Genomic DNA, 27,063 nt, shown 5'->3' on the forward strand with positions numbered 1-27,063 from the left:
GGGGAAACAGTTTGTTGGCAGCAAGCTGGATATTTAAAACTCGACTTGCTCCTTACCTGAGCATAACCCTCAAGCCCACCGTCAGCCATTCTGCTGAGTCTGGCTCCGCCTACAATCAGTGTGCCTCTACCTACTCAGAGTAGCGTAACTTTGCAGGCTGAGAGAAGGTTTCCATCATAAGCAGCTCCAGGATCCCACACCATTGCCTGATCTGACAGTATAGGAACCTCAGCTTTCGCTCCTGGATAGTTTTCAACTCAACACAACGAATGGGATGCCGAAAGTTCTGATAAGATCACTTTGATCAGTACCCAAATCACGCATTTTGTCTTCAATCTAATCCTCCACTAGAGGTGGCTTCCAATGGCAGGGCCCTGAGCAATCCTGTAGGGTTAACAGGCATCTCTAGTAGTCCCAGGACCTGATTAGCTTGAACTTTCAGTCTCCATTCTGATCATTTCCTCATTCATTTTATAACTAGTCGGCAATTCTTGAATACAGTTTATTAAAACCAATAAAATTTTTGCTGCCCTGATCCTTTGATTAGAATTTAAAGGGGGATGATATTAGCCTATCAGCCATCTAGGCAATTTCTCTTCTAAAAATATAAATGAAACACACCATCAAATAAAAATGAAATTAAAAGAAAAAAACAGTGGCTCACACCTGTAATCCCAGCACTTTGGGAGGCTGAGGCAGGCAGATCGTGCGGTCAGAAGTTCGAGACCAGCCTGGCCAGTATGGTGAAACCCTGTCTCTACTAAAAGTACAAAAATTAGCCAGGCATAGTGGCACCCATAATCCCAGCTAGTTAGGAGGCTGAGGCAGGAGAATCACTTGAACCTGGGAGGTGGAGGTTGCAGTGAGCCAAGATCACACCATTGCACTCCAGCCTGGGCAATAAGAGCAAGACTCTGTCTCAAAAAGGAAAAGAAAAACAAAACAAAAATTTGAAGAACGCAGCCAAAGTGTTCAGTGTTTCTGCCCCAAAATAGAAAATGCAGATGGCCTTTTATACCACAGGCACTCCAGCCATGGTTTCAGGGAAGAGCTCTATCCATGGTGCTATTCAATAGCACTTTTATTGTACATTTTTCGTTCAGATTTTGTATTTAAAAAGTTACATAAAATTTTTTAATGAGATTACAAATACTTCCCTCCACAATTTCAAGGCAGTGTTTTTATTTTCTCTTAATTTTTTTTCTTTCAAATCTTTCCATTTTCTACCTATTTTTTGTCTGGCCATGTTAAGTCCTTCAGAGCTGTGAGCTTTAATACTGCTCTCCGAGGTGCCATATTTATGCTACTCTTACCAGGTTGACTTGTTATATCTCCTTTTTACTACCGAATTGTTAAGGAGTAAAGAGGCCAAGGAGACTATCAAAATACAACAAAGGTATTTGTTTTTACATGTGATGACAACATCCAGGGTTCTGTTTTATCCCGAAGATCCTTTCATTATTGTCTATGGAGACGTGTAGAGAGCACATCTCCTCTTAAGAAATATTTTAAACTATTAAATGACAAATTGCCATATACCATTTCTGGGTATGCATTCAAAATGACTGAAAGCAGGATTTTGAAGATGTTCACACCCATGTTCACAGTATCATTATTTACAACAGCCAAGAGCCGGAAGCAACCGAAGGGTCCACCCACAGATAAACGGATAAACAAAATGTAGTCTCTACATACAATTGAGTATTCAGCCCTAAAAAGGAGGAGATTCTGACATACGCTACAAAGGAAATGAACCTTGAGGACATTATATCAAGTGAAATAAGCCAGTCACAAAGGACAAATTCTATACGAGTCTGCTTATCTGAGGTACCTAGAGTAAATTCTTAGAGACAGTAAAATGGCAGTTACCAGGGGCTGGAGAGAGGGGGCAATGGAGTTTTATTTAAGGATACAAAGCTTCAGTTTTGTAAGATGAAAAAGTTCTGGAGATCTATTGCACAGAAAGGCTCACGGTGTTAACACTACTAAACTCTACCCTTAAAACGGTAAAATGATAAATTTTGTTGTGTGTTACTTACAATTAAAATTGTTCTAATTTAAAAAACAGGCTGGGGCTAGGTGTGGTATCTCATGCCTGTAATCCCAGCACTTTGGGAGGAGGAGGTAGGCGGTCATCTGAGGTCAGGAGTTCAAGACCAGCCTGGCCAACACGGTAAAACCCTGTCTCTACTAAAAACGCAAAAATTATCTGGGTGTGATGGTAGGCAACTGTAATCCCAGCTGCTCTGGAGGCTGAGGCAAGAGAATGGCTTGAGCCCAGGAGGCAGAGGTTGCAGTGAGCCTAGATCATGCCACTGCACTCCAGCCTGGGCGACTGAGCAAAAAGGTAGTCCCGTGGGAAAAGTAACATCCCATGTCTTCTGAGACTAGGTCATAACGTACCTTGAAGTTCTGCCTGGATTTCTTGCAACACTTGCCCTAGGGGAAGCCAGCAATCCTTAAGAAATCTAACTACCCTGAGACCACCATGCTGTGAGAAAGCCCAAATATCATCAGCTCTTGCCTGTGTCATGTAAGTAACACCTATCTTGTCTTTCCTGTTTGCAACTCCATCCTTGAGGCCTTTCAAACTCCACCCAGCATCCATCTGTCCCCATGAGTTTAATCTGGACCACTAGCTTCCTTAAAATGAAGTCCAGACTCCACATGGAGCTGATGACCTGGCCCCACCCACTCTTCACACTCTGCTTGCTTTCCTCCCTACTGGACTTCCTTTTAGTTTCTCACTCTCCAGACCCTGTGTGGGCATCCAGCCTTGCAGGTGTTGTTGCCCTTCCTGGAGAGTCCTCCTTCCAGTGTTTCTGTATGAATGAGTGGGAAAATGAGGAGGAGAGGGGTGAATAAATAAAAGCAATTTTACCCTGGAGCAAAAAATAATTTTTTTGAGATGGAGTCTAACTCTGTCACCCAGGCTGGAGTGCAATGGTACGATCTTGGCTCACTGCAACCTCCGCCTCCCGGGCTCAAGTGATTCTCCTGCCTCAGCCTCCTGAGTAGCTGGAACTATAGGCATAAGCCACCATGCCCTGCTAAACTCTGTATTTTTACTAGAGATGGGGTTTTACCATATGAGTCAGGCTGATCTTGAACTCCCAACCTTGTGATCTGCCCCTTCAGCCTCCCAAAGTGCTGGGATTACAGGCGTGAGCCACCTCACCTGGCCTGGAGCAAAATTTAAAATCTGTCTCAGGAGATAAGAGGAATTCTTAAAATCTGTTTTAGGAGACAAGAGGAATTGCAGTCAGTTTTGCTATTAGGAAAATATTATTTCGGTATTTAAACTCAGGGATGGAAATCTAGACATCCTATTGAGAGGGGAGACCCCCTCGCCTCCTTCCCTTTCCCAGTCTCCAACTCCTTTTCTCCCCTTCCCTCCAGATGGCAAGGAGGGTGTAAAAAGAGAAATAAAATAAAATAAAATAGCAAAGAGCTGGGAAGATGACTCCCTTTTTGGTTTCCAGCGTCTCTACTATCTATAAGCCTTGAAAGAGTTGCAAATAAATGTTATCACTACTGACTGGAGCTCAGCACTGGGTCATGTCCCGCATGCTTGCATGACCCAGGCTCCCTCCTTGAAATACCTCTGCAAACTAATAATTTACTGCCTTTGTTTTGTCTCTATAAGCCCCCTCCCCTGCCCGTTCCTGCTCACGCTGGATATGAACTAGCAAATCAATGAAGCCAAAAGATTGTAAGGTCCAACATCTAGCCCATGGACAATGACATAGTTTCACCTCAGTTTCCCCTTTAGCATTGTAAGCCGATAAAAGGGGAAAGAAGCTGCTTCTTTGGGAGCTCAGTGAATGAGGCTGTAGTCCCCCACAGCTCCTGGCTTGCTTCAGTTCGTTGTCCCAGAGGTTTGTCTCTTGCCATTCCTGCTTTAATACGTTCTCACTCATAAGTGGGAGCTAAGCTATGAGGATACAAAGGGCATAAGAATAACACAATGGACTTTGGGACTCAGGGGGAAAGGGTGGAAAGCGGGTAAGGGATAAAAGGCTACAAACTGTGTGCAGCGTGTCCTGCTCAGGTGATGGGTCACCAAAATCTCACAAATCACCGCTAAAGAATTTACCCATGTAACCAAACACGACCTTTTCCCCAATAACCTATGGGAATAAAAATTCAGTTAAAAAAAGAAGTTATTTCTGTATTTAAATAGAGGTAATAAATTTTTAAAAAATTGAACAGTGAGTATGGCACAGGCAGCCAATAATGAGAACAGACCTCAGCTGAGTGTGGAGATGAGCTCTGCAGGTTCCCACTGGGCCCCAGGTTAACCCGTCAGTCGCTGGATGCCTGGACAGCGAGCTGGAGACCGGGTGAAAGGTAAAGCTAGCTGGGGAGGCAAATCCTAAGGTGGTTCAAGACAGCAGCAGCTTCAAGTGACCCAGGAATATTCCTGTATTTTAGCAATGAGCACAGCTGTGCGAGTGTGTCCCAGCTTGAATACGGCCCCTGAACAGTAAATTGTTAACACATCTGGGATAATCTGACCTATAACTTGATGCTCTACTTCTTTTTCTTTTTTTTTTTTCAGTTTAACAATATACTCTGACCATTTTTCCAAGTGGTCACTTTCTGTGTTTATCACTTTGCTTCCAGAAAAAAATGGAGACAATTTACCTTTAAATCAGAATAAGAGTGCGGGAGAAAAACTGCTTTAGTCCACAGAAAATTCTTTTGGAAAACCTGCTTCTTGATGGCGTATTCTTCTCCCTTTCCTGAGGAAGGGACCCTGTCTACTTGGTTCACTGCAGTATCTGCAGATCCTTCCACACACTGTGCCAGGGTCACTGGAGGTGGTCAGTAAGCACCTGTGGAATGAACGAAGAGGCACACACATTAAATGCTGTAAGAATGATACCAAGGAAAAAGGGTACATTCACATTTTCAAAATTATAATTACTCAGGTAACTAAAAACGACATTAAAAAAAAAAAAACTAGCATTTAAACTAGAAGGAATTCCCTGGCAATCTGTATTACATTTTCATCTGTTCAGCATGTAACAGGGTGATAGTTTCAGGTTTTGTGACCGAGTTTTCCATAGATCCAAGTAAAAATAAAGACAACTGGTTATATATTTCTCGGCACTTGGTGAAATGGCTAGTCAGGTCCCAAGAAATCCTCATTTAAGTTCATATTTGAGTCCATTTGGCTAAGAACTCTACTATCTCGGCTTCTTCAGTCAGCCACAAAGTTGCATTTTTATTGCTCAAAAGCATTGAGCACTAGGCAATAACTGACCAAGGCATAAAACTAAGATAAATCATTATTTTTATTGCAAATAATTTGGGTCCTTTGCTTTTTCATTCCCTCTGCTTCTCATCCTCTTCCAGCCATTCACTGATCTCAGTCCGCGGTACTCATGATTTTTAGAAATATTTCCTGTTTGTGAGCAAGCATAAAAAGTATTCTATCCTGTCAAATAATCTCACTGTAGAACATATAATGTCTTTTAAAAAAATTTACATTAAAGAGAAGGGTATTTGGCAATTATTATTCAAGAAAACAGTCACACAAGCTTCTCATATCAATAGAACTATATTTTCACTTGAAAAATCGTTTCTTGTTAGATTTAACAAATGCTAGTCAAGTTTCTTCACCATCTTTTCTTTTGTTTTTGATTTTTTTGGTTTGATAGAAACACCATCAAGGAAAATGTACCTGAATGATCTGTGCTTCACCTTTGAAATTCATGAACTCCTAGGAAACCCAGATCCACAGATGGCCTAAATGTTTATGCTGTGCACCTGAGAAGGGGAGGCTCACGGGTAACTTCAGACTGCAGGGCGCCAGGATATTCCTTCTGAAGTGCGCAGACCTTTCATCCGACTTGTTTGTTGGGACTTCGCAGAGAGGTTCGTGTCCTGAATCCTGTCCAAGTGTTGTCAGGCTGTTAGGAAGAAATCTCTGAAATGCCCACCACTTGCTGAGCCCAACTGTGGGTCTCACCAAAAAAAATCAGCATTTTCTGCTTTTCCTTTGCCCTGGGTGTGTTTAAAGGAGCTTTCTTGTACAGATCCCTTTTATTGCAGGTGAGTGTTGGTAGAGAAAAAACAGCTTTCATCTTTTATCCTGTGGAGAATAAAAATGAAGAAGCAGAGCTGCCCTGTTTCAGGCTTTATGAGATCTCTTTTTTTAGATGGAATTATCTTATTAAAAATCTTGAATAGAAATGCTATGATAAGAAAACACTAGAGCATATTAGTGCAAACATCAGGTCTCCTTGAGCTCATTAATTTTAGTTCACTTTGTTCTTCATAATGAGATTTTTAGTCCTTAGGCTTTGGTGATAGGCAGTCCTTGTACTATGAAGAGGGAGCAAGTCAAGTGAGAAGAGGTTCGTTACCATCTGGAGCCTAACACAGCTCCTGGGACATAGAAGATGTTCAATAAATACCTATGGAAATAATAGCGAATGGAAAAGTAACGGATCAGGCTGGATGGCAAGAGGTCCAAGTTCTATAATGGATACTAATTTAAGTGGCTTTCTTTCGGACTTGTTAGTCTGATTTCTCTAATCTGCGAAACAAATAGATTGGATTGGATCCTTTAAATTTAGTATTTTCTTGTGTCAGGGAGAGGTCTTTTTCAATACGCTATTGCTTAGTCAAGTCTTACTTTTTTTTCTTTACAAAGCTTTTTTGCAACCGCTTTAAAACTGCCCTTGAAACAGCACTAAATCAAAAGCTTGAGACTATACTCTGAACAGAGTAAATAGCTTTCCAAAGGAATAACTTTCTTTTAATATTGTATTTTATACCAGTATTTTCCTAGACATCAGAATTTCTATACTAAATTCTTCCTACCCTTAACAAAAATGTTTAAATGGGATAGCAAGAACTGCCTGTCTATTGATAGGGTGAGCTGCTGCTATGGTTTGAATGTTTGTGCCCACCCCCAAACTCATACATTGAAATCCTAACTCTCAATGCGCTGGTACTTTAGGAAGGTGATTAGGTTATGAGCTCTCATGAGTGAAATTAGTGCCCTTATAAAAGAGGCCCCAGGGAGCTAGCAAGCCCCTTCCACCACATTTAGACACATCAAGGAACTGGATCTCTGAAGGCAACAGCGACCTTCACCAGACTCCAAATCAGCCAGCACAGTCATCCTGGATGTCCAGCCTCCAGACTGTGAGCAACACATTTCTGTTGTTTATAAGCCACCTGTTTATTTATGAGACAGAGTCTTGCTCTGCACCAAGCTGGAGTGCAGTGGCTCACCGCAACTTCTGCCTCCCAGTTTCAAGCAATTCTCCTGCCTCAGTCTCCTGAGTAGCTGGGATTACAGGCACCTGCCACAACGCCTAGCTAATTTTTGTACTTTTAGTAGAGATGGGGTTTCACCATGTTGGCCAGGACGGTCTCTATCTCTTGACCTCATGATCCGCCTGCCTCAGCCTCCCGAAGTGCTGGGATTACAGATGTGAGCCACTGCACCCAGCCAAGCCACCCATTTTATGATATTTTATTACAGTAGCCCTGATCCAACTAAGCCAGCTCTATTCAATGGTTCAGTTTGATTTCTGGATTGCATATTCTTGGACTCCTTATTTTCTGTCGCCATGTGCATAAGCAAGCATAGTCTGGTTGGTTACAATCACGCTGGGTGCATGAGGCTGGGACTCGACGGTCACCAGTATTTGCCTTCTACCCTGACAGCTGAGGACCATTAGGGCTAATAATGCGGCCCAAGACCAGGCACGGTGGCTCACGCCTGTAATCCCAGCACTTTGGGAGGCTGAGGTGGGTGGATCACGAGGTCAAGAGATGGAGAGCATCCTGGTCAACATGGTGAAACCCCATCCCTACTAAAAATACAAAAAATTAGCTGGGCATGGTGGTGCATGCCTGTGATCCCAGTTACTCGGGAGGCTGAGGCAGGAGAATTGCCTGAACCCAGGAGGCGGAGGTTGCGGTGAGCCGAGATCGCGCCATTGCACTCCAGCCTGGGTAACAAGAGCGAAACTCTGTCTCAAAACAAAAACAAAAACAAAACAAATACAAATAAGGCCGCACACAGTGGCCCAAGCCTGTAATCCCAGCACTTTGGGAGGCCAAGGCAGGTGGATCACGAGGTCAAGAGATTAAGACCATCCTGGTCAACATGGCGAAACCCCGTCTCTACTAAAAATACAAAAAATTAGCTGGGCATGTGGCGCGTGCCTGTAATCCCATCTACTCAGCAGGCTGAGGCAGGAGAATTGCCTGAACCCAGGAGGCGGAGGTTGCGGTGAGCTGAGATCGCGCCATTGCACTCCAGCCTGGGTAACAAGAGCAAAACTCCATCTCAAAATAATAATAATAATGTGGCCCAGTCAGCTATTTTCCTGCCGTAATTATACTGCCTTCTTATTTTAAAAGAATTTTAGGCTTATAGCAAAAGCACAAGAATACAAAATGTATAAAAATAGTTCAAAAACGAATTCCCATAAGCCATTCACCCAGATCCCCAAATGTTAACATTGCTTTTTCATGATCATTCTGCATATATGACGGTATGTGTGCTGCATGCATATATTTTCCCTTAAAATGTTTGGGAGAAAGTTTTAAGTATGATGCCACCTACCCTTAAATACTTCAGTGTGTTTTATCCTAAAATAAGGCATTCTGGTAAGTAACCACAATATAATGATCAAAATCAGAGAACTGACATTTATACAACACTGGTATCTAATATACAGAACTTTTCCACAGTTTGCTAATTGTCTCATTACTATTCGTCATAGAAATTACTTTTTAATTGTTTTGTTTTGGTTCAAGATTCAGTCCAGAATCACACATCGCACTTAGTTGCTTTGCCTCTTTAGTTTCCTTTAAGCTACCACAGTTACTCATATTTCTTTGTTTTTTTATGACCTTGACGTTTTTGAAGAATGCAGGCCAGTTATGTTGTAAAAAGCCCCCTGATTTGGAATTGTGTGATGATTTCTCAGAATTCCATCTGGGTTATGCATTCTTGGCAGGAACTTCCTGGAAGTGATGTATGCTTCTCACTGTTTCATATCATGAGGCACCTGGTATCTGTTTGTCCCTTTACTAGTGATGTTTGATTGCTTTAGAAAGGTGGTATCTGCTATGTTTCTCCATTGTGAAGTGGCTGGGGTTTTTTTCTTCATAATTAATATAAAGAATTGATTATAAATTGTGTGTGTAATCTGATTCCTTCCTGGTAGTTTACTATAGACAATCAGGAGAAGCCATGCTGTACTTTGCTTAAAGATTTCTTCCACCAAATATCCTGCTTCATTGCTCATAAGTTCTTCCTTTCACAAAACATGAGGACTCAACACAATTCAGCCGAGTTATTTCCCACTTTATAACAAGGATGGCTTTTCTACCTGTTTCCGATAACACGCCCCTCACTTCTGACACCTCATCACAATTGCCTTAATTGACCATATTTCTACCGTCACTCTGAGCATAACCACTTAAGTAATGTCTTAGAAGACTGAAGCTTTTTCTACATTTCTTTTCTTCTGAGCCCTTATGAGAATCATCTTCTTTGGCCCATCAATGACAATGCAGGCTTTTTCTTTTCTTTTTTTCTTTTTTTTTTTGAGATAGAGTCTCGCCTTGTTGCTAGGCTGGAGTGTAGTGGCACAATCTTGGCTCACTGCAACCTCTGCCTCCTGGGTTCAAGTGATTCTCCTGCCTCAGCCTCCTGAGTAGCTGGGACTACCACCATGGACTACCATGCCCAGCTAATTTTTGTATTTTTAGTAAAGATGGGGTTTCACCATGTTGGCCGGGATGTTCTCAATCTCTCTCTCTCTCTCTTTTTTTTTTTTTTTTTTGAGACAGTTTCGCTCTTGTTGCCCAGGCTGGAGTGCAATGGCATGATCTCAGCTCACCGCAACCTCTGCCTCCATGGTTCAAGTGATTCTCCTGCCCCATCCTCCCAAGTAGCTAGAATTACAGGTGTGTGCCACCACCCCTGGCAAATTTTATTTGTATTTTTAGTAGAGATGGGGTTTCTCCATGTTGATCAGGTTGGTCTTGAACTCCCAACTTCACATGATCCATGTGCCTTGGCCTCCCAAAGTGCTGGGATTACAGGTGTGAGCCACTGTACCCGACCAATATAGGCTTTTTCTAACATATGCCTCAATGCTCTTCCTGCTTCTGCTAATTACACAATTCCAAAGCCACCTCTACATTTTTGGGTATGGTTTTACAGTAGCACCCCACTTGTTGCTATCAATTTCCATCTAAGTCCATTCAGGCTGCTTTAACAAAATATGTTAGATTGAGAAATTTATGAACAGAAATTATTTCTCACAATTCTAGAGGCTAGGAAGTCTAAGAGCAAAGCACCAGCAGACTCGGTGTCTGGTGAAGGCCTGTTGTTCATAGATGGCACTACTATGTGTCCTTATATGGGCAAAGGGGTCAACTCTGTATCCTTACATGGCAGAAGGGACAAGGACTGCTCCTTTCAACTTCTTTTTTAAGGGCAAAAAGCACATTCATGACGAAAGAGCCCTCATTACTTAATCACTTCCCACCTCTTACTACTGAGGCCGTAACTCTTTCTTTTTTTCAGACGGAGTCTCGCACTGTCACCCAGGCTATAGTGCAGTGGCACAGCCTCAGCTCACTGCAATCTCCACTTCCTGAATTCAAGTAATTCTCCTACCTCAGCCTCCCAAGTAGCTGGAACTTCAGGTGTGTGACACCACACCCAGCTATTTTTTTTTTTTTTTTTTTTGTATTTTTTGGTAGAGATGGGGTTTCACCATGTTGGCCAGGATTGTCTCAATCTCCTGACCTCATGATCCACTGGCTTCAGCGTCCCAAAGTGCTGGGATTACAGGTGTGAGCCACTGCACCCAGCCAGCCCTACCTCTTAATACTATTGCATTGGGGGTTAGGTTTCAGCATCTGAATTTGTGGGGATGCCAACATTCAGACTATAGCAGTTGGTCTAGCAAGAATCTCCCTACCCTTGATGTCTCTTTTTTGTAATTTTCCATCGACTGACCTCTCACTTGGTTCAATGGCCAAAAATCCTCAGCTGTCTTTGCTGAATTCAGAGTTGAGCCCGATCTCTCTTCCCTATCTCAACAGTCTTTAATAAAGTCTTCCTTCAGTGGGCCTCATGCTGTCATCATTGGGTCTGGTTGCTTGGAAAGCTAAGTCTCTTAGCAGAGTAACAGTTTTTCTTTTTTGTCACTTCACAATTCTTTTATGACTGACTTTTTTTTTTCTTGTTTTCTTTTCTAGGTTTTTTTGCTTAAAATGTTGCTAATTCTTTTTGTATTCCAGAGGTAAGAAAACTTTTTTTTTGAGCTATTTTACAGCCTTTAACAACTGAATAAAATACACCCCTATGCACAAAATTTGGAGCATATTTGTTTCTTTCTACCTGATTTCTCCAGAATTTGAGAATTATCTGTGAGTATTCTCAATTTATGGTAGCATGGTTATCTGCATAAGTGTGATAAGTATCTGTTATCTTTTGTAACAGGACGTAATTGGAGCAACTGGTTAAAATGATTTAATTTAGAATTCTAAAGAATTCATTTAGAATTTGGGGAAGCTGTCAAAAATGCCAAAAACTTTGAACACTTGATTAAATAGGATCATAGTTCACTGTGAAACAACACTTAACAAATTCTTGAATTGCTTGAACCCAGAGGCAGAGGTTGCAATGAGCCAAGACCACATCATCATACTCCGGTCTGGGCAAGAAGAGCTAAACTGTCTCAAAACAAACAAACAAACAAACAAACATAAAACCAAAGGGAAGGATTGAAACCACCACTGCAAAATTGTAAACTGAGACAGTGAAAGAGATCTGACCTAACAAGCTGTCCTTGTTCATTCCTGAGCACAGGCTGAACTAACTTTGGGAGGAACTTAGCTCAGAGTTTATAGTTTAAAACAAACAGAAAAACAGTCCCTTCCCAAAACAAGCTTCCTTCTTGCCTAGGGACTAGACTATCTTTTTACGATTAACAAATTAGCCACAAGATTAGAAATTATGGTTTAGAAGTCATACAGTTGGAGGCTGCAAGATTCAGACTCTCCCTAAACTGTTTCTAAGATCAGTGCTTGAGACATTTTGCAGACCCTGCACTTGATGAATAGCTGGCACCACCCAAATGGATAAACTGGCTCATCTGATCTGTGGCCCCCACCCAGGAACTGACTCAACACATGAAGACAGCTTTAATTCCCTAGGATTTCATCTCCAACCCAACCAATCAGCACTCCTGACTCACTGGCTGTCCCTGACCCACCAAGTTATCCTTAACAACTCTGATCCTTGGGCTGGGTATGGTGGCTCAGGCCTGTAATCCCAGCACTTTGAAAGGCTCAGGATGGCAGATCACCTGAGGAGTTCCAGACCAGCCTGGTCAACGTGGTGAAACCTTGTCTCTACTAAAAGTACAAAAACTAGCCAGGTGTGGTGAGGGGTGCCTGTAATCCCAGTTACTCAGGAGGCTGAGGCAGGAAAATCACTTGAACCCAGGAGGCACAGGTTGCAGTGAGCTGTGATTATGCCACTGCACTCCAACTGTAATCCCTGAATGCTCCTTGGGGAGGCTGACAAATAATAAACCTCCAGTCTCCAAAAAAAAAGTCTTCCTTACTATTTCAATAACTTTTAAAATGTTTTTTTCATTAATACCACCTAAGAATCAGTGACTGTGTTTTATTAAAATAATTTCTAGTGCTTTATCATATCCTTGATTATTTAAGGGAACTAAATCTTTTCACCTTAAAAAAAATCTATTTTTTCTTACAATCATAGAATCTCCTATGCCTTTTGTTGTTGTTGTTGAGATTAACTGTTGCTCTGTCACCAGGCAGTTAAATTATCCATTTAATTAAAGTAACAATAAAAATAGCCATAGGAGGCTGGCGGGGTAGGTCACGCCTGTAATCCCAGCACTTTGGGAGGCCCAGGCAGGTGGATCACAAGGTCAAGAAATTGAGACCATCTGGCCAACATAGTGAAACCCCATCTCTACTTAAAAAAAGAAGAAAAATTAGCTGGGTGTGGTGGCATGTGCCTGTAGTCCCAGCTACTCAGGAGGCTGAGGCAGGAGAATTGCTTGAACCTTGGAGGCAGAGGTTGCAGTGAGCTGAGATTGTGCTGCTGTGGGACCCTGTCTCTACAAAAAATTTAAAAAATTAACTTGGCATGGTGGTGTGCACTTGCAGTCCCAGTTACTCAGGCGGCTGAGGTGGGAGGATGGCTTGAGCCCTGCAGGGTCTAGGCTGCAGTAAGCCATGGTAACAGCACTGTACTCCAGCCTGGGTGACAGAGTAAGAACCTGTCTCCAAATAAATAAATAAAAATACTTAGGTTAAAATCTAACAAAAGTTATAAAAGACCTATCTTGTGAAAAGTACAAAACATCACTAAGATAAATTTTAAAAGATGTAAATAAAAGTTAATGGGTCAGAAGATTGAATATGGTTAAAATGTCAATTCTCCCCAAATTTACCTGTAGAGTCAACACAATCTCAATCAAAATCCAAGTAGTCTTATTTTTTTATGCAAAATGACAAGTTGACTCTAAGATTTATTAGGAAATATGAAGAATCTAGAAGATACAAAACAACTTTGGAAAAATAAAGTTGTAGGACATAAACTACCTGATTTCATCACTTATTTTTATAGCTATAATAATCAAAACAGCATGGTGCTGGTGGCAGAAAGACAAATAGCTCAATGGAACAGAAGAGGAAGCCTAATGAAACACATATATATGCAACACAGATTTTGACAAAAGCACAAAGAAAATGCAGTGGAGATAAAAATAACTTTTTACGAAATGATGCTGGAATATTTGCATATATATACATGCAAAAAATGAACTTTGGCCCCTATCTCACACTGTGTACAAAAGTTAATTAAAAGTTGATCCTATCCTATGAGCCCAGGAGGTTGAAGCTGCAGTGAGCTGTGATCACACCACTGCACTCCAGCTGGGGCAACAGAGTGAGACCCTTCCTCAAAAAAAAAAAAAAAAAAAAAGTAGATCCTAGACCTACCTAAAATACAACTCCCGGGTGAAAGCAGTAATATTTCTAGAAGAAATCATAGGAGATAATATTCAAAATTGTGGAGTTGAAGTGTCTATCAAATACTAAACTTATTTTTAACCACCTTGACCAAAAGTAATTGGTTTATATACTTCATCATGTATGTCATCATTTAATTCTAAACCTACAGAGATCAATATCACTTTCTCAGTAAGAAAGTACTTGGGTCTTCAATGAGCTGAACTCACACTCCAAAGTAAACCATAATGCTCTCTCCAGAGTAGAGTTTATTAGAGGAATAACTTGTGCTAATGATAGATACTGACCAAAGACTGAGCCTGGGAAGTGGCATTTTGAGGCTGCATATACTCAAGGCAATTCTTCAGAATCACTGATCCAACTGACATCTGAAAGAGCAGCTGAGAGTGAATGAATAAACAGATGAAACAGAGACCTGAGTAGATGGTAGTTGATACTGTTGTACATATATTCTACCTTTAGATTCAGTAATAAGAACTAAAAGTAGATAGGTTTCAATACCAACATCTCCATCAGTTACCAGCTGTAATACCTTGGACTAGGCAGGTAACTTCCCCTGACTGGGGTTGCTTCCGGGGCGGGCCTCCGAGGGCGGGAAGTTTGAGCCTGGGAGCCCGCAGTGCAGAGCTGCTGGAGGACCCAGCCCTTGAGGGGGCTCGCCCGGGATAGTGGGGAGTCCCCGGCGGATCGGCGGCCTGGCAGTTGCCTGAATGTGAGGTTTGGGGTCACCCCGCGGAGATCTGAGGTCCTCGGGTGTCCCCACAGGAATTTGCTGCCTCAGGCACCCGAAGTCTCATTCACTCCCCTACTGAGGATCTGAGATCTCGAGGTCCTCCCGCGGGGGTCTGAGGTCTCCGGGGGTCCCAGTGGGGTCTGAGGTCTCGGGGTTCCCCAACCCCGGGATCGGAGGCCCAGGTCCCCCGAGCCGGCAGGGCAGTGGGTCGGGCCGGGAGCTGTAACGTGGCGCGCCGGCCCCAGGGGTGTCGGGCTGGAGTGGGGGCGGAAGGCGCCGAAAGTCCGCACAAAGTGGTCCGCGGGGTCCAGCCGCGCCCGCAAGGCAGTGACTGTGCCCCCTCCGCTTCCTGACCCTCGGCTCAGGTGAGCGCAGGTGAGGCGCCGGGAAGCTTCTAAGTCACTAATGGAAACAGAAGGCTAATTCAGGGGCTAGGCACCGTTGTCCTCGTTACCCCCAAGAGGAGAGATAAACCCGCGACCCCGCAGCCCCGCAAGGCGCGGCGAGGCGGGGTCAGGCCCTCCCGCGCTGGGTCTCAGCTCCCGCCAGCCTCCCGCCCTGGCCGCAGACGCGTCCCGGAAGAGCGGATTTCGCGGAGCGCAGAGAGGGCGGGGCACTCGCCGTGCGCATGCCCAGTGACCCCCGCGCCTCCAGGCTGGCTCGCGTCGCGCTATCCCGCGCGTCGGATACCGCGGTCCGTCATGGCGGCCCCCATCCTGAAAGGTGAGGAACTTCCTGCTCCCTGCGCCAGCAGCGGGGGAGTTTGAGGACCCGCAATCTTGGTGGCAGGCGCACTCAGGGGGGTCCCGTGAGAGCAGCCCGCTGGCCCTCCCTCGCTGACTGTCGCCCCCCGACCCCCTGCCGCCTGCTCCCTCCCCCGCTGCCTGTCCCCCAAAACCCCGGCTGCCTGCTTTCTTCCCCGTGCTCCCTGTCCCTCCAAAACCCCCGGCTGCCTGCTCTCTCCCCCGCTGCCTGGCCCCCCAAAACCTCCTACTGCTTGCTTACTCCGCCGTGCTCCTTGTCTGCCCAGAACCCCCAGCTGCCTGCTTCCTTCCCCATGCTCCGTGTCCCTCCAAAACCCCCGACTGCCTGCTTACTCCCCCACGCTCCCAAAACCCGCCTCCCACTAACTGCAGTCACCCCTGCTGCCTTAGTCCGTGGACTCGGGGCTCACGGGCAGGCAGAGTCCTGCCCTCGGGAAGTTCGTGTGGGGCCCTCCTGGGTCTGGTCCTTTTCGACCCCCCCACTGAGGCCCACCTGGAGGGGCGGCAGTTGTGTTTCTATGCGAACTGTTCCAAGAATTGGAGCCGCCTTTTACTGCAGAGTCCTTGTGTGCCAGGCGCTGTGCTCAGGCTAGTATGGTGGTGTCTGATTTTTAACAGCTCCATCAATTCTGTTACCTCAATTTGCAGGTGGGAAAACTAAGGCGTGGGGCAAACGTTTGGGTGCCTCTCCCACTGTGTGTGGCTAGTCGGTGTTGACCTGGCTTTAGACCGGAGCTGCTGTCCTAACCAGTATAGGATACGGTACCCAGTCCCACCCGCTGAGCACCTGGAAGAGCCCAGGGGAGGAGAACAGGTCTTTTAGGGTTTGACTGTGGGATAAAGAGGGGCCTGAATTCATAAAACCTCATAGCCAAAAGAAAAGGTTATACAAACTCTGTGATCAGATGTGGCTCTTTTTCTAATGTTAGCATTTTGTTAAATTAACCTGGTTTTCCTTTAGGGTTGTCCACAATCTTTGACCAATGGCACGCCTCGAAAACTCTTTTAAACATCAGGTTTTGAGAAGAGGATATCCACTAGAACAGGGGTCCACAGACTATGTTCCCCAGGCCAAATCTGGCCTGCTGCCTGTTTTTGTAGGATCTATAAGCTGAAAATGTCTTTTAGATTTTTAAGTGACTTTAAAAAAAGAAGGACAAATGAAAAATTATATCACATTCACATTGCCTTCTCCACAAATAAAGTTTTATTGGAACACAGGCTGGCTCATTAATATATTGTCTGTGGTTATGTTTGTGCTACAATCATGAAGTTGAGTAGTTGTGACAAGTACTGTTTGGCCATAAAGCCTAAAATATTTACCGTCTGTCCCTTTACAGAAAACAGATTTCTACATTAGAAAAATTAAGCCGAAGAATTTGGGGAAAGCATCTAATTTTAGGAATATAAACTGTGATGGATGTATGGGTACAATTCTTTGCTTAAAATTTTAATAAATTGCACTGAAGCTATTTTGAATAAGCTTTTCGTAGAAATTTGTGAGACAGTCTCACTCTATTGTCCAGGTTAGAGTGCAGTGACATGGTGATATAATAGCTCACTGCAGCCTCAAACTCCCAGGCTTAAGCAATTCTACTGCCTCAGCCTCTGAATAACTTGGGACTACAGGCACCTCCATGCCTGGTTATTTTTATTTTAAATTTATTTTATTTTATTTTTTATTATTTTTTTTGTAGAGTCAGGGTCTCACTATGTTGCCTAGGCTGGTCTTAAATTCCTAGCTTCAAGCAATCCTCCCGCCTCCACCTTCCAGAGTGCTGGGATTATAGGCATGAGCTACTTTGCTCAGCCATTAGGAGAAACCTGATTTACTTTTCTTATTTTTGAGGCAAGGTCTTGCTCTGTTGCCCAGGCTGGAGTGCAATGATGCGATCATAACTCAGCTTCTACCCCCTGGGCTCCAGGGTTTCTCCCACCTCAGCTTCTCCAACCTCTCTACTCCGTCTTCCCACCCAGTAGCTGGAACTATAGCAGCTCAAAGCTATTCCTGGCTAATTAAAGAGACAGGGTTTCACTGTGTTGACCAAGCTGGTCTCAAACTTCTGGGCTCGAGTGATCCCACTGTCTTGGCCTTCCAAAGTGCTGGAATTACATCATGAGAAACTATGCCTGGCCAGTAGAAGACATTTTCCGTTTACTCTTAAATAACAAAATCTACTGGGCAGGGGATGCTGGAATTACAAATGTATATTTCATGCTCATATCTTGTTTTCAGATGTAGTGGCCTATGTTGAAGTGTGGTCATCCAATAGAACAGAAAATTATTCAAAGACATTTACAACACAGCTTATGGATATGGGGGCAAAGGTAAGACATTTATTTTGCTGTTGATTCATATGACAGTCTTCTGATAGGTAAAAAGTTACATTTGCATTTTCTTGTTTTGGGAGTTATTACTTCGAATATGAAGAACAAAGCAATGGGAAGCCGTAGGAGAAAAAAGGGCCAAAGTGTGAAAAATTTAGAACAGTAGAACTTACAGAACAGTTGGGCCTGTGGACATTGAGTGAGGAGGAGGAACCTAGGATGAAAATCTGGATTCTTACATTGATTGCTTGGGTGCATTAAGCTAAGTGAGGAATACAGGAAAAGGAATAGGTTTCTAAGGGAAAAGTTGTCAATTTGGGCATATTGAAAATATCTGCTAGACATTTGGATATACAAGTCCGGAACTTGAAGTGTTCAAAGCTAGAGGTGATGATTTGGGGTGTCAAGACCATAGGGGTCATGTGAAGTCACAGGCGTGGATGCCATCCCATGTCAGGCATGGTTAGCATGAAGAATGCTGATGGAGGAGCCTTGTTCAGTGTTCAAGAACAGGCAATGGGAGCAGGGACCTAGTGACGGAGGGAGAGAAGGAGAACACGTGTGGAAGTCAAAGGGGGGGGTCTTTTAAATTGCCTTTCAGAGCTAGGCAGGAGTAATTTTAAAGATAGGGTTTTTTAAAACTACAGAAACTTCAAGAAAGATAGGACTGTCAAATGTACTTTGGATTTGAACTCTAAGGTCATTGCTGAACTTACGCAGTTTTCAGTGAAATGGGCGGGAATCATTGAGGTGTGAGGAAATGGAGAGAGCAAAACAATTTGCCTTATTCAGGGTTTCTTCACATGGCCATCTCTGTTATCAGATTCCCTGTCGCATAGTGCTTGTGTTCAAGGAACCTTTATTGGACATGATAATATCCTTGATACCGAATAAGTATGTTGTGCCCAGGCGCACTAAACCAATCACTGTGATGATGGGTTTTGCAAAAGGAAAAAGATTCATTCACAGGAAAGCCCAGCCAGGAGGCAAAAGAGTACTCACATCTTCATTCTCAAAGATAAGGCTTAGGGATATTTATCAGGTAGGGAAGTGGGGTGATCTAAGCTGTGGGGAAAAATGAAGTAATCACTCAGAGATCTGCATGAACATAGTTGGGGTTCATGGGATGCATGTTTAGAAAATAGGCGCAATTGGGAGGCCAAGGCTGACAGATCACCTGAGGTCAGGAGTTCAAGTCCAGCCTGGCCAACAGGAAACCCTGTCTCTACTAAAAATACAAAAAACTGGCTGGTGTGGTGGCATGTGCCTGTAGTCCTAGCTACTTGGGAGGCTGAGGCAGAAAAATCACTTGAATCCGGGAGGCATAGGTTGCAGTGAGCTGAGATCACACCACTACACTCCAGCCTGGATGGAGCGAGACGTTGTCTCAAAAACAAAAACAAAAAACAGGCACTAGTAGGATCTGTTGATGGAGATTTTGGTCTGATGTCAAAAGGTCACTTCTTGGGCATTTGCACAGGCATGGTTGAAGGGTTGGTGGTTGCAGCCTGTTTGAACTATATGGGTGCTGCCTCAAGTTCCTGAAAAATAGCTTAAGCAACTGTTACCATGGTGGCATGTCACCAGAAGTGTTAAAAGGAAGCCAGGGAAGGTTGTTACAGCATTTAGCAGCATGACTTGCAGCTAGCTATATAGGAATAAATAAATAAATGCCAAAAAGCGAGTGACCAAAAGCAAGCAAAGCAGGTTAAATTTGGCAGCCCTAATTTTCAGCCCTAAAGTGTAAGAGTGGTGATGCTGGCAATTCAGATATGCCAGAGAAGCCTTTAGGTGCTTCCTTTAAGTGAAAAGGTGAAAGTTCTGAACTTTAAAGAAAGGAAAAAAATAGTATGCTGAAGTTGCTCAGATCTACAGTGAGAACAAATCTGCTAATCTTGAAACTGGGAAGAAGGAAAACTATGCTAGTGTTGCAGTCACACCAAACTGCAAAAGTTACAGCCACGTGGGTGATAATTTTTCTTATAATACATTGTTACAATTGCCCTATTTTGTTATTGTTATTGTTAATCTGTGCCTAATTTGTAAATAAAACTTTATTTTATATGTATGTATAGGAAAAAACAGTATATAACCCATTCAGTACTAGTCAAGGATTCAGGCATCCACTGGGGGTGGGGTGGGGGGTGTCTTAGAACTTAACCCCCATGGTTAAGGGGGAACTAGTATACTCTTGTAGGGAGTTTAGCTGTGAATAAAGTCTTTTTATGTCTTTTTCTGGCATTTGGGAGGGGCTGACTGATAGGCTCAGTAAAAGAGATCCATTAAAATGGGTGAAAAGATTAGTGGGGGGCGGGTGAGCAGTGACTCATGCCTGTAATCCCAGAACTTTGGGAGGTTGAGTCGGGTGGATCACGAGGTCAGGAGGTCAAGACCATCCTGGCCAACATAATGAAACCCTATCTCTACTAAAAATACAAAAAAATTAGCCGGGTATGGTGGGGCATGCCTGTAGCCCCAGCTACTCCGGAGGCTGAGGCAGGAGAATTGTTTGAACTCGGGAGGTGGAGACTGCAGTGAGCTGAGATCATGCCACTGTACTCCAGCCTGGTGACAGAGGGAGACTCAAAAAAAAAGAGATGAAAAGATAATTGAAGGTAGAGTTGGGTTAGGGTGCGACATGAGAGCTGCCCTGGGTATAAAACTTAAGAGACGCTCACCACCGGGCAGAGTGGGTGCTACTAAATTTTTCACCCTAAGGGCGGTGTTTGGCCTCCCTAGTGTCTACCTGAGTAAAAGGTCAGTGGAGGGGAATCAGATTATAGGAGCAGGACCCACAGTGCAGGAGGGGAGACATGCCTATTGTAATACATTGGAATGTAGGAGCCTGAGGGAGTCTGCATGTTTTGATGCCTAAAATTTACTTGGGATGAAGACAAGTTATTGTGCGTGAGAAAGAAGCCTTGAGACAAGTGAGTTGACAAGGTGGTTTTGGAGGGCAACATTAAGATCTTAGATCTTTTGCATCTTTTTGGTTTTCACCTTTTATTTAAGAAATTTGCAAACAAAGTTGAAAGAATACTGAATATAGATTGAACAGTCGTTAACATCTTAACATACTTGCTTTATCTCTATTTCTGTGTTCAGTGTATTTAGAGGTGTACTTGTGTTTTTCTTCTGAACTGTTTGAAAGTAAGTTGCAGACCTCTTAATTTGCCCATAAATACTCAATATGCATCATCTGAAAACAAAGACATTTTCCTGTATAGCAAAAATACCGTGATCACACTTAAGGAAATTAGCAATGATTTCTTAACAGTCTTCTGAAGTGGTTGGATCAGTTTATACTTATATCAGTGTATGAAAGTTCCCATTGCTTGGTTTTGTCAACCTTGACTTTCAGCCATTCTGGTATGTTTGTATCTCATTGTGCTTTGAATTTGCATTTATTTTGAAGTATATATTCAAGCCTCCAGCTTATATTTCGATTGGGTTTATCTCTTCTTGATTTGTAAGTATTCTCTATGATTTAGAAGTGACCCTTTTATCAGCCAAAAGAATTGCAATATTTCTGTCACTCCGTCCTGTCATCTTCATAATGGTATCTTTGGTGATACTTTTAATGTAGTTAAATTTATTTTTTTATTTTATGGTAAACTTTTTTGTGTGTCTTGGTTTAAAAAAAAACCTGTTTCTATACCAAGGTTATAAAGATGTTCTCTTATGTTATTTTCTGGAAGCTTTTATCATTTTGCCTTTCACACTTAAAGTATATTTGGAATTGATTTTTTCATATGCTATAAAGTAGTTGTCTCATTTTTCCCACATGAATATTTGTCTCAACATAATTTATTGAAAAAAAACCTTTAATCAAGGTCTGAATTACTACTTCTGTTTTAAATCAGGGATCCGTATATGTCCAGTCTGTTCCACAGCTCTGTTTGTAACCACCCAGTGGATTCATCTTGCCTGCTGCCTACACAGAACCGATTTCTCAAGACAGAAATTACAGTAGAGAAAGAGTCATTCACACAGAGCTGGCTGGGTGGGCTGCCGAGATTTATTATTACTCAAATCAGTCTCCCTGAGCATTTGGGAATGAGAGCTCTTAAGGACAACTTGGTGGGTGGGGGGAAGCCAGAGAGCTGGGAGTGCTGATTGCTCAGGTCAAAGATGAAATCAAGGGAGGAAAGCTCTCTTCTTACACTGAGTCAGTTCCTGGTTGGGAGCCATGAGATCAGATGAGCCAGTTTATACATCTGAGTGGCTCCAGCTGATCCACTGAGTGCAGGGTCTGCAAAATATCTCAAGCATTGATATTAGGAGCAGTTTAGGGAGGGTCAGAACTTGTGGTTTCCAGCTGCATGACTCCTAAACCGTAATTTCTTTTTTTATTTTTTTTTTTGAGACGAATGTCTCACTCTGTCGCCAGGCGCCAGGCTGGGGTACAGTGGCAAGATCGCGGCTCTCTACAACCTGCACCTCCCGGGTTTAAGCAGTTCTCCTGCTTCAGCCCCCTGAGTAGCTGGGACTACAGGCGCGCACCACCACACCCAGCTAATTTTTGTATTTTAGTAGAGACGGTGTTTCACTGTGTTGGCCAGGATGGTCTCCATCTCTTGACCTCATGATCCGCCCGCCTCGGCCTCCAAAAATGCTGGGATTACAGGCGTGAGCCACCATGCAGGCCCTAAACCGAAATTTCTAATCTTGTGGCATTAGTCCTACAAAGGCAGTCTACTTCCCAGGCAATGAGGAGGTTTGGGGAAAGGACTCTGATGTTCTTTGTTTTAAACTCTAAGCTAAGTTCTTCCCAGAGTTAGTTCAGCCGATGCCCAGGAATGAACAAGATCATCTTGGAGGTTAGAAGCAAGATGGAGGCCGGGCGCGGTGGCTCAAGCCTGTAATCCCAGCACTTTGGGAGGCCAAGATGGGTGGATCACGAGGTCGAGAGATCGAGACCATCCTGGTCAACATGGTGAAACCCCGTCTCTACTAAAAACACAAAAAATTAGCTGGGCATGGTGGTGCATGCCTGTAATCCCAGCTACTCAGGAGGCTGAGGCAGGAGAATTGCCTGAACCCAGGAGGCGGAGGTTGCGGTGAGCCGAGATCGCGCCATTGCACTCCAGCCTGGGTAACAAGAGCGAAACTCCGTCTCAAAAAAAACAAGATGGAGCTGGTCAGGCCAGATCTCCCTGGCTGCCTGTTACAGCCTTGTGATGGCAGTTTCACGTTCATTGGTCTCTTTCTCTGATCTCATGACAAAACTGTTAGTGCTAAAGAGAACTGCACTCTTTAAACGGATATGTTACCAGCAGCATATCCGTGAATGTTGGTCTGTAGCAACCTCAGTCTGCCTCCTCAGAAGAATTGGACTGAGGGACATGAAGCAGAAAAAAGGGCTGGGCGTGGTGGCTCATGCCTGTAATGCCAGCACTTTGGGAGGCCGAGGCCGAGGCGGGCAGATCACGAAGTCAGGAGATCGAGACCATCCTGGCCAATATGGTGAAACATTAGCCGGGCATGGTGGCGGGCGCCTGTAGTCCCACCTACTCGGGAGGCTGAGGCAGGAGAATCGCTTGAACCCGGAAGGCAGAGGTTGCAGTGAGCCGAGATCGCGCCAGCTTGGTGACAAGGCAAGACTCCATCTTAAAAAAAGAAAAAAAAAAGGCATAAAAAAGAGCAGGAATGGAAGTTTATTTAGAAAGGCATTAGAATAAGAAAGGAAAGAATTGGAAGACAGTCAAGTGGGCTCCTAAAGGCCAAAGAGAAAAGTTGGAGAAGAGCCGATCACCTGGTCCTGGGACTGTATAGGCTAGCTTCCTTACCTTTGGAAGTGAGCATGCGCAATGTGTTTAGGGGGTTACACGCATGCGCTTCTGAGCCTCCCCCACCCACCCACCCCCCGTGTTTTATATTTGTCTTTGTATTTTTTGAGATGGAGGCTCACACTGTTGCCCAGACTGGCGTGTGATGGCTCAATCTCGGCTCACTGCAACCTCCGCCTCCTAGGTTCGAGTGATTCCCCTGCCTCAACCTCCCCAGTAGCTGAGCTTACAGGCATACACCACCACACCTGGCTAATTTTTGTATTTTTAGTAGAGACCGGGTTTTGCCATGTTGTCTAGGCTGGTCTCGAACTCCTGACCTCATGTGATCTGCCCGCCTCAGCCTCCCAAAGTACTGGGATTACAGGTATAAACCACCACACCCAGCCTCCTTTGGTTTTAATTGGCTGACTTTTTCCAAATTTTTTGGATGATTGCACTGATTTTCAACCTTACTTTGTATTTATGCATTTAAGATACACGTTTTTCTCTAAGTGGGGCTTCAGCTGCATTCTGCCAGATGTCTTCATCTGGTACATTGCAATATCTACCTCTGTTTTTATTTGTTGCTTTATCCAGTGGTTTCTGTTCCTCCTATGCTTGTTTTTTTATTTGTTGTTCACATTTAAAAAACTTTTAAGCATGGATTTAAAATTATTTGTAAATAATTTGAGGCCTAGAATTGTATTATCTTTTATCAAAAGAGATTCAGATTTATTTCGAGTAGGGTATTTATAGTACTCACAGTCCAGGATTATCTTAAGCCAATTTCAGGATTTGAGATAATTTAAAACTAGACTGCAGGCCTGTGAGGGTCATTATAATTTCTGGTTCACCCTTATCTAGATGCAGTCCTTTGAGTCTAAACCCAAGGTGTACGGGTTTTTTTCAGACCGCCTTCTCTCTTTGATGCTTGTTTCTCAATTTTTGTCCTGTTTAGTGTTAGCTACATTTGATAAAAGTCTTGAGGGAAAATGGCCTCAAATGCTACTCATCTCTCTAGGTGTCTTCTGTTTTTTTCTTTTTTCTTTTTACTTGACTGTTGCAATGAAATAGGTGTCAGTCTTGATCTAGAATCTCAGCTGGGTAATTCTTGACTGCCTTGATAGCTTCCATGGACTTGTCGTCAGGGGTGCGGAGATTGAGAGAGAGAGAGAGAGTCATAAAATTAATAACTATTCATTGTTTAAAAAGACTAATGGGCCGTGCCATGAAGTTCACAAAGAGAAACCAGCAGCCCTTTCCCGTACATTGCCTTTTCTGGTTTTCAAAGACGGCTACTTTCAGACCATCTGTTTCTTTTGGTATTTGCCTTCATACTTCCAAACCGTGTACGTATATTCTTTCAGTATAATTGAATGCTATAAAAATTATGCGAATGAGTTCTACTTCTGGAAAGGATACATGAAAGGTAAAATTTTTGACACCGTGAATATCTGAACATGGCTTTATTATACTGTTAACTTTTACTAATATTTTAGCTGACTGTAAAATGCTAGCACAAATATTATTTTTTCTTGAAGGTATTTCCCATTGTTTGCTCATTTCCAGACTGTTGGTAATAAGACTGATTCAGTGGTCACTTATCATTGTTTGCACGTGACGTGTCTCCATCCTCTCCACCTTGATTACCCACTCTTTCAATATTGTTCTCCTTTGCCAACCATGCTGGAATTCTGTGATAAGCTTGGTGTAGTGCTGTTTTCATTTGTATGCTGGCCTTTTACGGGCCATCCTTTTGATCTAAAATGCTTGTCCTTTAGTTCGAGAAACTTTGATTATTTCTTTAATAGTATCTTCTCCATCGTTTGTACTTCTATATTTCTTTAACTCCTGATGATTGGCTGTTGGATCTCCTGGACTGAGCTCCTGATGTTTTTGCCTTTTGTCTCCTGTTGTGTCCGTCTTCTGGTCCTTTTGTGATACTACTATGGAGTTTTTCTCAACTTCATTGTCTAAAATTTCTGTAGAAATTTTTTTTACTTACGTCATTTTTTTTTTAATTTTCAAGAGCTCTTTAGGATCCTATTTAAAAATTATCTTCTGATCATGTTGCATGAATACAGTATCTTGAGATACTGAGTGTTTTTAATTTTGGCTAAATGTGTGTTCTATTTTCTCTCTTGTCTCTGAATTTCATTTGGTTTTATTTTCTTGGATGTAGAAAATTTTTCTGAAATGTCCATAATTATCTGACTCTTTCCATCTTCTAAAGATGTGGTGCCTTCTCATGGCCACATTTTCTCTTCTGTTCTCTTTATTCTTGCAGGGCTCCAACTCTTTATTCTTTCAGTAACACTTCAGAGGATTTTTAGAGGGAGAAGATGTGAACTTTTGTGTATAATTCACCATTCTAGCTGAAACAGATATGTTTTAAGCAGCGTTATGCATTCCTTCGAGTGTTTCTCTGTCAGATTCTGAGAAATAGAGTTGTTGGGGTCTGGTTTTTTGATCAATGGTACTGAAGAGGTTGTGAATGAACAGTAATGTACATTTTGTTTTCTGCATTTTGTCTACAGGTTTCAAAAACTTTTAACAAACAAGTAACACATGTTATCTTCAAAGATGGCTACCAAAGCACTTGGGACAAAGCTCAGAAGAGAGGTGTAAAGCTCGTTTCAGTGCTCTGGGTTGAAAAGTAAGTAGTTCTCTCTTACTTTTTTCCTTAAGTATCTAGTATTGAAAAAGTGTGGAGATATTTTGCACAGATCACAGAACCAGTTAAATTTTGATTTTCATGTTTTCTGTGCCTCTTACCTCACCAAGTAAGGACATCCTCTAGTCTCAATTTCTGCAGTACAAGAATGGGCATACTATAATACCTAACTTTGCCTAGAGGGAAAAGGAGCCTGCAGGTCCTAAAGCTGGGGTGTACAAGGTGGATTTAGGAAGCAAGAGGGAATGTGATGAAGCAGATTGTGTTAGCCAGCGAGCACTGCTGTAACAAAGGACCACGGAATGGGTAGCTTCAACAACAGAAATTGACTTTCTCACAACGCTGAAGGCTGGAAGTCCACTATCAAGGTGTCCACAGGATTGGTATCTTTTTATTTATTTATTTATTTTGAGACTGAGTCTTGCTTTTTCATCAGGCTGGAGTGCAGTGGCTGAATCTTGGCTCACTGCAGCCTCTGCCTCCCAGGCTCAAATGATTCTTATGCCTCAGCCTCCTGAGTAGCTGGGATTACAGGTGCGCACCACCATGCCTGGCTGATTTTTGTATTTTTAGTAGAGATGAGGTTGTATCATGTTGGCTAGTCTGGTCTCAAACTCCTTACCTCAGGTGATCCACCTGCCGTGGCCTCCCAAAGTGCTAGGATTACAGGCATGAGCCACCATGCTTGGCCCACACACTTTTGATTACTGTGAATTGGTAGTAAGT

General features: G+C 43.2%; 1 protein-coding gene and 1 long non-coding RNA gene across 17 annotated transcripts in view; one reads left to right on the top strand and one right to left on the bottom strand.

Moving 5' to 3' along the window:
* LOC118146718 (uncharacterized) overlaps nt 1-15,377 on the bottom strand; it is a 136,524-nt gene extending 121,147 nt beyond the window's left edge. For 7 of the 9 annotated variants that reach the window (XR_013525446.1, XR_013525444.1, XR_013525441.1 and 4 more), the window contains exons 1-2: nt 14,355-15,377; nt 4,648-4,838 (exon numbers count right to left, since the gene is read on the bottom strand). This is a non-coding gene — a long non-coding RNA (uncharacterized LOC118146718). The remainder of the gene's footprint in view (nt 1-4,647; nt 4,839-14,354) is intronic. The other 2 variants (XR_013525443.1, XR_013525442.1) reach the window with 2 other exon arrangements.
* MCPH1 (microcephalin 1) overlaps nt 14,655-27,063 on the top strand; it is a 244,677-nt gene continuing 232,268 nt past the window's right edge. For 7 of the 8 annotated variants that reach the window (XR_013525428.1, XM_054243665.2, XM_002756753.7 and 4 more), the window contains exons 1-3: nt 15,463-15,523; nt 17,801-17,892; nt 26,201-26,319. Coding sequence is in view for 6 of the 8 variants with exons in the window: in XM_054243665.2 (XP_054099640.2) it covers nt 15,502-15,523; nt 17,801-17,892; nt 26,201-26,319 (233 nt within the window). In the remaining 2 variants the exon portion in view is untranslated. Of the gene's footprint in view, nt 14,780-15,462; nt 15,524-17,800; nt 17,893-26,200; nt 26,320-27,063 lie in introns of those variants that run through there. The other variant, XM_078347075.1, reaches the window with a different exon arrangement.

Source organism: Callithrix jacchus, chromosome 13 (assembly GCF_049354715.1).
Source record: "Callithrix jacchus isolate 240 chromosome 13, calJac240_pri, whole genome shotgun sequence".
In the NCBI taxonomy this organism is placed as follows: Eukaryota; Metazoa; Chordata; class Mammalia; order Primates; family Cebidae; genus Callithrix; species Callithrix jacchus.